Genomic DNA, 10,287 nt, shown 5'->3' on the forward strand with positions numbered 1-10,287 from the left:
TGAAGAGAGTAATATTCATTCGAGGGTAAAAAAACCAGAACTCCTTCCTTCATTAAATTAACAAATATTAAGATCTTTAAATATAACTAAATTAATTCATTTGACAAATTTTACCAAATCTCCACTGTCTAAAAATTATTTTTCTAGAGACTGTGAATACTGAGGTAGCCACAAGGGGGCTCATAGTTTGGTGGGAGGATATAAACCTAAATACATGATTATAGGAAAAAGTGTTTAAGTACTGTAATTGAAATGTGTAGAATTGCTGTGGGGTATAGTTAAGAGGCTCATTCTGCTTGGGAGTTAGAGAAAGTCACTGAAGAGCTGACATTTGAATCCGATACTAAAGAATCAGTTGGAGTTCAACAGGAGGAAAGAAGTGTGCCCAGGGACATGAGAACACAAATAGGCCGCAGGCCAAGTCTGTGTGGCTGGGGTCTTTAACATGAAACAGGGAGAAATGGGAACTGCAGCAGGACAGATCCAGTCCCCGCCCAGCTTTCCAATTTCCTTTGGTGACTCTTGTACCCTTCTTTCCTATGCCCACGCCACAGGAGCTATCTGTCATATGGCTTACCAAAGCCAAGCTCATTCCTGCCCATGTTCTCTCATTCTTCAGGTATCTGATGAAATACCAACTCCTCAATGAGGCTGTCTCTGACCACTTTATAGATATAGGTTCCCCTTCACATGACCTCCAATAATTCAGATCTTCGTACCTTGCTCCTTTTCTTTATAGCCCTTATGACAATTATCATTTGTTTGTTGTCTATCTTCCACCTAGACTGTAAGCTCCAAGAGGTAGAGTGGTCTTGTTTGTTTCACTCAGCACTCACTATACAGCTAGTATAGGGCCTAGAACATAATAGATGCTCAATGTTTGTAGAATGAATGCTTGAATGTCTGAAGGAGATACTGAGTGGTTGGGGAAAAAAAGGAGATAGGAATAAAGGCAATCAAAACTAAATTAAATAGTTTCCTGTATGTGAGGCCAAGAGTGTGGAGTTATTAAAAATTAAAATATTCTTTGCTATTTTAAAAATAACTTCTAAAAAAAGGAGCACTAAAATAGTTATTTAGCCTTATTCTTGCACCTTACTTACTTCTCCATGAAGATATAATAGGTAAAGTAATGGGAACATGTTCAATTTCTAAACCATTCTCAGTTATTCGGCGTAATCGTCCACGTAATTTAACATTCTTCCTTATAAATTCTACTGGAATATCTGAAGAACTTGTAAATTTTGATGTCTGCTGATTTACAAGGAGAAAAATACATTTTATTGTTATTTTCAGTTTAAAAGTATGTCAAATTGTTATCTAAACATTTAACAAGATATAACCATTGAAAATTTTTATTTGGTTCACAATTTCATATTAACATTTTAATATAATTTAATCAAAGTGTTTATAGGAACATCATTTAGAGATTTTTGTCACTATTTTACTATCTCAGGCTATGATATAGAGAACATTAAACAGACTCCTAACTTCGAAAAGCTTACATCCTCAAAATATGACGCAATTCATCAAAAAGCAGTGAGTATAGTGAATATAGATCTGTACTTGGCACCACACAAGTCTAGTTAAATAGTCACTATCCTATTCTATAGATGGACAATCTAGTCATCTAGGTACTGTTTGGAGAACATAAACAAAGCTGAGTCAAATTAAATTAAAACTCTTATTCAACAAGATTTTTTTCTTATTTTTTATCTTATAGAAGGAAAAGGTGCCCCTAAAAGGCCCACATTAGGAATTTAATTAAATATCTAACACCTAATGCCCTGGAGTTAGTAAATATTTTACACCTATGTCTTCACATTAATGTACTAGAGGAACAAACTTCATTCATAATCATGGCTAAAAATAAATGGCTTACAAAACCAGGGAGGTGTTATAAGAAAGAACCTATTATATATGAGGTTAAAAATGAGTTCAAAGCACCAAAAAAATTAGAAAAAGAAACGAAGATAAAGGTGCTGACATGGAGTCAGGGGGAAAAGACAACAGTTCAATATAAAATAATAAATGTAGGAACTAAACATACACAGAAGCACTAAATCCATGCCAGATTGCAATGTGACACTAAAATTACATCCTATGGCAGGTATCAGTTATATTACAAAAATACTTGTAAATCTTGAAACATCAAATGAATTTCCACATGTCTATTATTAAAACATTATTGACAGGGCAAAAAACATGCTAACTGGAAGCATAATTTTTTTTTTTTTACTCTGTACATCTTGCTTTATTCATTGAACAATAGATCTTAAATACTCCTGCAAATCTGAAAAAGCATAAATTACTCAGTGTAAAGGGACATAATTCACCTGTGATCTGAATCTAAAACCACTATGGAAAACAGTTTTGAGATATTCTTCAACATCTGAAATGCAAAATTTAGTGATTACACCATTCTAGTGAACTAAATCCTCTTCAGATTCCTTTTTAAGCATGAAGAAAGTAATTATGGAAATAGAGGCTGTGCAATTTACTTTCCATAAAATCCTGTGGATATGTTACTTTTAAACCAAGATCTTAAAATATGTTCATTTGTTCTAAAATACTTCTATGTTCATTATTCTAAAATGCTTCTAAAATGCTTCTAATATGAATAACAAAATGATACACTGCTTGAGATTAAAACTGTCTGAAGTGAGAAAAAAATTAACTCTCTATTGCTTATCATAATGCCTTATTTTTTAACTTACCAGTCGAACACTTCTTAGAAGTAACATTATTCCAGCTATGGCCATTACGGTGCTGACGCTCTTCAGAAAGAGATTTAATGATTAATTCTCACTAATTATTATTCACAATAGTAAACGTACTAATAAGAAGGGGGAAAAAAAGACCACCCTCCCTATATCCAACTATCCAAATAAGGCATATTCTTTAATTAAAGGCCCACTTCTTCCAAAAAGCTTTCTTAACTGCCTGCCTACCCATTAATCTTCCCGTTTTTATCCCAAACAATCTGGCATGGATGGTAATTATTCACATAATATTGTATTGTTTTCTGTTGATTGTATTACTTTAACCATGAGTTCCTTGAAAGCATGAATTGGTCTTATACTTCTTGTGCAATGTCCACAGTAACTTACAGAACCCTAAGTCTACAGTGGGAATTTAAGTATTTGGTAGAAAACTTTATCGCCAAAACTTTAAAATATAGTACCTTGGGAAATATATGTGGGTAAACAGTTGGAAAAACTTGGCCATGTTTTTATAGTTTTTCATTTAAACCAAAACAGACCTAAAGGATTTTAATTTAAAAAAAAAAAAGAACCCTGCAACTCTCTCACCAAGAGTGATAATCTGACATGCTTTCCTTCAGTAAATACAACTTAGTATATAAGAAACGAAGTTGAAAACATACACAAGGGTGCATTCTCTGATGGCTTATTTGGCATAACCATGTGCTAACTTAAACATTGTTCCCTTGCCCAATTCTGCTGAAGTCATTTTTCAATTTGAAATAAACCATGCATCTCTTCCTGCTCACCTGGAAGAACTACAGGCCTTGTCAATTAACATATATATGTCTACTATTCATTAATGCTGCAAATGTTTATCTAGCACTAAGTGGTGGGCACTACTTTATGGACTAGAGCTGCACTAGTGAGTGAAAACAGACACGGTCCTGCCTTGCGCTGCTTGTGCAGAGTATTTGCGAAGCTAATGATCCTACTCAATTTCTCAGCAGAATTCAAGAAAGTTAATCATTCCTTCTGAAAATATTCTCTTCACTTGACTTCTAGGACACCTGGTTTTCCTCCTCCTCCCTCACTGTTCCTTCCTAATCTTTGCTGATATCCTCCTTTTCACTCCCGAAATTCTAAATGTTAAAGAGTGCCCCAGGTTTCAGTTCAAAACTAGGGACTCCTGTAGCTTTTCTGACTCGCTCCAAGATGTCATCCAAGCTTTAAAAACTACTTAAGGTTCATTCTCAAAGATATATGTCCAGTTCTCACGTCCCTTCAACGCGAGACTCCTATAACCAGTTACCCAGAACATCTACTACCTTTAGGAGTCTAATGACCATCTCCAAGTTCACACGTCTTCATTTAGAAGTCTAATACGCATCTTCAAGTTCACATGTCCAAAAAGTTCTCTAGATTTCCCCAACAAATCATTTACTAAAACTCCTGCTTATCAGCAACTTTCACCACCATCCACCCAACAGGCAGCGGCCTTGATTCCTCTCTTTCTTTACACATACCCCACACCCAAACCATCCACACCACCACTCGGGTCTTGGCTACAGTCCTCTCGCGCCTGGTCATCTAAGGTGTCCCTCCCTTACTCGAACTCCAGTGACCTCAATTCGCTTAAAATTAAAAAGAAGGCAAACAAACAAAAACACAAAACTCCTTTCTCCCCAGGACCTACGTGCCGGCCGCCCGCCCCCCGCCCCCAACTCCTCTAAGGGACCCGCCGGCGCCCATAGCCGGGCTGCGTCCCGCTCTCTGAGGAGTCCCGGGGCCCAGCACGGCCCGGGCGGCATCAGGCGCTGCTGGTCTTCCCGGCCGGCGGCGCCCGCCCCGCTCCGCGCAGCGAGCCAGCCCCGCCGCACGCCCCTCGCCGCCCCGCACCGGACTCCGGCGCCGCGGCCCTGCGCCCCTCCCGGCGCCGACAGCCCCCCACCCCGGGCTTGTCGCCTTCAGGCTCGCCCCAGGCGGCCGTGCGCCCCACCCTGCCCAGCCGGCGGGGCTTGCGGTACCCGGACGAGGCGCAGGTGGTCGTCCGCCCACTGCGAGATCCGCGCCACCATGTTGGGCGCCGTTCCGTCTCGGTCGGCGGATGGCGAGGACGGGGCCGCAGGCCGCCCCGCCATGTTCCCGGCCTCTCGCGAGTCCGCGCCGCTCTCCTCGGGCGGGCGGCAGGGGGCGCCGCGCTGCTCGCGGGGCCGGCGGGAGTCACTGGCGGTCCTCCGGCTGTAGGGGGCGCCGCGCTCCTCGGGGGGACGGCGGGAGTCACTGGCGGTCCTCCGGCTGTAGGGGGCGCCGCGCTCCTCGGGGGGACGGCGGGAGTCACTGGCGGTCCTCCGGCTGTAGGGGGTGCTGCGCCGGCTGGTAAGGGTCCTCTCTGCCCCCCCCCCGCCCGCCCCCGCCTGGAGGTATCCTTGACCTCCATTCGCTCCTGGGGTCGCCTGTTTGCGGGTCTCCCAACCCGTCATGAGGCATGTTAACGATGACCCTTCAACATTTGTAGGGTGTTCTCACAGCGTGTGAGATCCCTGTGGGGCAGGAATGGGGACTGAAGGAGTTCTCAGCCGTGCTGGTGGGAAGACGATCAGTTTGTGACTTCCGTTAACCCAGCCGCGGTGTGAGTGCCACTTGTGCCATGCAAGAAAGGAAATTGAAGTAGTTCATTCTTCCACCTCCTCCCAAGTACAAAAAAATGCATGTTATGTTTGATCTGTGCTTTAAAGCTTTCGCAGTTTTGTAAGCCTATATCAGGTGCTCTAAATCTTTGAACTGTTAATTGATTAAAATGTAGAGAGCTTATCATAGAAATCAATACGTGGCTGTTAACGCATGGTAATCATTTTGCATATATACATACATCAAATCATTTTTGTATTTACATCTCAATTACATCTCAATTAAAAAAAAGAACAGTACAGTTAGTATATGTTAAAACAAACAAAAATGAGGCACAGGACAATGCAAATGATATGGTAACATTTGTGTAAAAATGTGCGTGTGTGTGTGTGTGTGTCTCGGAACCATGAAAAGGTCTGCGGGAAACCTATAACAGTGATAGTCCCTAGGAAGAGGGATTAGGGGTAGGAATGGGAGGGAGGTTTCACTGTCAGCTCTAACAGAACATTTTAAAATTTTGCAATGATGGAAATGTTCTATATATCTGCACTGTCCAGTTTCACAGTTAATAGCCACATGTGGCTTTTGTGTGCCTGAAATATAGTGAGTGCAACTGAGGAACTAAATTTTTAATTTTATTAATTTTAGTTAATTTACATAGTCACTTATGGCTAGTGACTGCCATATTGGGCAATGCAGGTATATTGTTTGATTCTTTTTTTTTTTACCTTATGCATATATTATCTTTAGAAGACATAGAGTATATTGTTTTCCTAACACATATAATGAGTAGTCCCTTCACGAAATGTTTTGCCTCAGTATAGTTGCTAATAGAAAGTAAATAACAATAGCTAACATTTAGATCTTGCTTACTATGGACCAGGCACTGTTCTAAATACTTTTCACATACTAACTCCCTTGATCCTCAAAGCAACTTTATGAGGTAAACAATATTATTAATCCCGATTTTAAAGAGGAGGTACGCCAGTAGCCAATGTCACCCAGCCAAGAAGTGGTGAGTGGGGATGTTGTACTGAGATGCAGCTCAGCCAGTTGGCTCAGTCTGTGCTCTTTAATCACAACGATGCCTCCCATAAAGGCAATTGGCTAAATCACATAAATCTCTATAAGTTTCCAGTAAAGGTGCAACCAAAATGATGAGAAAAATCTAATTAAAAAGATAAGCTACAACCAAAATCTTTAATCACTATTTTAAATAAACCATAAGTTCTGTATATTAATAAATTGTGAATAAAAGTTAATAAAAGGAAAAACAATTTCTTCATGGGCAATTAACTATATGCCCAATTCTGCTGCTTTTGCTTTTCAATGTCCTTTATCTTTTACCTCTTTCTGCACTTACTCTCACTGTTCAACTTAAAGCCAACTCAGTCCATTTTTCCTACTTTCCGTCCCAAATTCTTTTTTATATACTCCTATTATCAGCCACCTGGGTTGTCTCTAAGTCTTCCAGATTTTTCAAAGCGTCCTCAGTAATAGGTCAGCATTGTCCCACTGACCACTGATGTAGAAAGTGTAGTGCCTGCCCCAGGATTTCTGCAGATTAATCAGAGATTTAATATTCTCCTGGGATAGCTCCACCAAGGGACCCTACTCCTTTTTACTGATCTTTGAGGACTCACTGGATATGCTGCTTATGCTTATGCTTTTTGGGTTATACACAAAAAGCCACACTTCAATTCACTGCTCTTCCCTTGAGTATTTAATGGAGACCCCTCATGAAACACCCGTTTCTAGCCTTGATTTCCATTTTCAAAGTCAACCATTCCCTTTTTCTAGCATACCCATTGTTATGGACTAAATGTTTGTGTTCCCCCCAAAATTCATATGTTCAAATTCTAACTCTCAATGTGATGGTATTTAGAAGATGAGTTCTTTGGAGGGTGATTAGGTGAGGTCATGAGAGTAGAGCCCCTGTGATGGAATTAGTGTCTTTATAAGAAGAAGAAAGATCAGAGCTGCTTCTCCTTCTACCATGTGAGCACACGGAAAAGGTAGCAGTCTGCAAAACAGGAAGGAGCTCCCAGCAAAAACCAAATGTGCTGGCATCTTGATCTTGGACTTCCCAGCCTCCAAAATTGTGACATATAAACATCTGTTGTTTAAACTACCCAGTCTATGGTAATTTGTTATAGCAGCCTGAGATGTCTAAAAACACCTAAGTACTTCAGGATCAGGAGGAGAGGTCATAACCTCCTTGCTCCCCAAATTATTACCCTTTCCCTCTCCCTCTTCAGGTCTGGCAGTAGTGATCAAAAAGGCTGTCTTGTGATTGATCTCCTAGTCACTTTCTCCTATTCACTGATGAGTTGAGCATCTAACTTAAAATCTTTTCCTTCATCTCAATTCCTGTCATTATCCTGATCTTGCAGTTGGTTGACTGTCTCATGCCCAATGACTTTCCTCTACCCCACTTTAGTCATCCAATCCTATGGTTATACTCTAGATCTTGTCTTCACCATGAATTAGTACATCCTTAATCATAGTCCTAATGCCCTACTCTCACACCACAATTCCCGTTCTTCTGGTTCACTTGTGAAAATGCCTCTCATAGCAATTCTTTGAACTCATTAAAATGACTAATCTACTGAACCATGTCCTGTTCATCAGTCCCCTCTCATTTCAGTTCCCATCCGTAATACAGGAGCTCCAGGCCCAGAACTTGCACCCAGGCTTTGGATATTCCGAAAAAATCATCAGGAGGACCAGAAGGGTGAGCCATGCTGTTTATTACTTACGAAGCAGGGGAACTCAGATGGCAGCTAGTCAGAGCTGCAAAAGCTGCTGCTGGCCAAGAGCAAGCAATGTTTTACATGCACAGGCAGAGAGAGGGGTTATCTCATTGGGGAAGCAGCCGCCTTCTCAGGCTGATGGGAGCAAGATGTGCTGCTTGGTTACAGGAGCAGATAACGTCCTTGGGAGCCAGCACTGCCAAGAGCCTTTTGTTTACTGCCTTCCTTATGGCTGCTGACCAGGCAGCCATCTGTTTTCTGAGTACATAGAGAGGCTATGTTCTGAATTAACTCCGCACCATCTTATCCAGCGAAGACTCCATGTTTAGCATTACAGTCACTCCCTTGAAAATAGCCTCGATTGCAGTTTCACTCTGCCTCCTTTGCACTTGCAAAACCCCAACAGTGAATTATACCTAAACTGCACCAAGCAGTTAGTCTACTATGGAGAGATCTTCAGCTTTTTTCATGAGAAGCTGAAAATCTAGACTTTTTATATGAAATCACCCTGTTTTGAAATTAAAATGAACTTGGCAAAACACTGTGCTAAGCATAGAATATATCTCAAGGCAGAGACTAGAGACTTTCAGTTTATTACCTCTGCTTTAATGGCTTTCCATTATGCTTCAAGTAACGTCGACTCAGGCTCATGTACAAGGTGCTGCATAATCGAGGCCCTGGTTATCTCTCCAAGCTTTTCTTTCCTACTTCCTACTTCATTCATTATGCCTCCAGCATACTGAGCACACTGACCTCTTTGCTCTTCACACATGCCAAGTGCATCCCTGCCTTAGAGGCTTTGCACTTACTATTTCCTCTGCCTAGAATGCCCTGATCCCTCTTCCCTTTTACTCTCCCCGCCAGTCCACCACTATAAAGCTGAAAGATCTGTTTAAGTATCATATCCACAGAGGTCTTTTCTAAACACTGTATCTCAAATAGGTCCTCACCATACACAACATAAAATTTAACTTGTAATTTTATGGATTGACAGATAGGCTTTCTTTTTATTCCCTTCCTTCTCCACTAGCTTGTAGGTCAGGGACTGTGTCTCTCTGCTATGTCTGTGTCTAAGACTGAATAGCCAGTCCGTGCCAGGTATAGTTCAGTTCCTGATAAATAGGAGAATCTTGTTAAATATTAGCTGAGAGATATGCTTTTTGATTCTCTATACGGCAAAATCTCCATCTGTCCTCCCTCCTCTTGTTTGTCCTCATTTTCTTCCCTTCCATTTCCTTCCAGACCAATTCAGTCCCATAGCTTTTAGGGAGAGCAGAACTAGTAACATGAATTCACATAAAGAATTAAAGAGTACCAGTAAAGCTAACTACATGGGAAAATATAAAATACTGTATAAATATATTTTTGTTTATAAATCTTTTCTTTTATATGATTTAAAAGACAACTTTATAAAGCAAGAATCATAAAATTGTGTGGATGGACTTATATAAAGATAAAACTTGTATGGCAATAATAGCACAAAAGAGGGAAGAGTGAACAGAACTACATTGGAGCTAAGTTTTTGTATACTATTCCAACTGATTTTTGCACTCTATGTAAATTATACCTTGATTTTTTTTTATTTTTTATTTTTTTAATGGGTAGAGAGAAGAGTTTGGATAGTGTAACGACACTTGTAGAAATTAGGATCCCTGGAACCTCAAGCAAATTATCAAGCAATGATCAGAAATTGCAATATAGCTAGGTCTTATATCTAGAATGGAATTTGGGCTACATTCAGGATCTACTATAGCTCTACTGAATTTAGCCGCCAACACTGCCCCCTTAGGAGCAGAAGTTCATTGATCCCTATGAATAGTATTATTAACCTATCTCCAGCAACTCAGTCTGCACCTTGCTGTATAGTTCTTATTCTCCTTTCACTACCAACACACACTTGGTATCTCTGCCACATGACTTTCTAAAAAAAAAAAAAAAAACTGATTTATCCAGGCATTATCATCCTTATCAAGCAACGTTTTCATGCCAACCCACCTACCGGACTGACAGCTAATCTCTAAATTGGATATCTTTCAGTCGCGGACTCACCCGCCAGCACAATCAGCTAGAGTCCATATGACAAGGTTAAGTGGTCAAAAAATGGCCACTTAAGCTTAAAAAAAAAAACACGCTAGAGTTGATTTGCTAAGCCTGGGGCTCTCCATTTGCCCTCAGAAGGGATGTAGGAAGCATGTAAAAGA

At 40.7% G+C, this 10,287-nt stretch overlaps 1 protein-coding gene across 7 annotated transcripts in view; it reads right to left on the reverse strand.

Moving 5' to 3' along the window:
* The window catches only part of CUNH3orf33 (chromosome unknown C3orf33 homolog), a 10,105-nt gene extending 5,234 nt beyond the window's left edge, over nt 1–4,871 (reverse strand). For 5 of the 7 annotated variants that reach the window (XM_023524257.1, XM_023524264.1, XM_023524263.1 and 2 more), the window contains exons 1-3: nt 4,730–4,871; nt 2,718–2,777; nt 1,104–1,254 (exon numbers count right to left, since the gene is read on the reverse strand). In XM_023524257.1, the coding sequence (XP_023380025.1) occupies nt 1,104–1,254; nt 2,718–2,777; nt 4,730–4,843 (325 nt within the window). In that variant the 5' untranslated portion in view covers nt 4,844–4,871. Of the gene's footprint in view, nt 1–1,103; nt 1,255–2,717; nt 2,778–4,228; nt 4,555–4,729 lie in introns of those variants that run through there. The other 2 variants (XM_023524270.1, XM_023524261.1) reach the window with 2 other exon arrangements.
* Nucleotides 4,872–10,287: the final 5,416 nt, after the last annotated feature.

The sequence above is a fragment of the Pteropus vampyrus genome, unplaced genomic scaffold, assembly GCF_000151845.1.
Source record: "Pteropus vampyrus isolate Shadow unplaced genomic scaffold, Pvam_2.0 Scaffold12, whole genome shotgun sequence".
In the NCBI taxonomy this organism is placed as follows: Eukaryota; Metazoa; Chordata; class Mammalia; order Chiroptera; family Pteropodidae; genus Pteropus; species Pteropus vampyrus.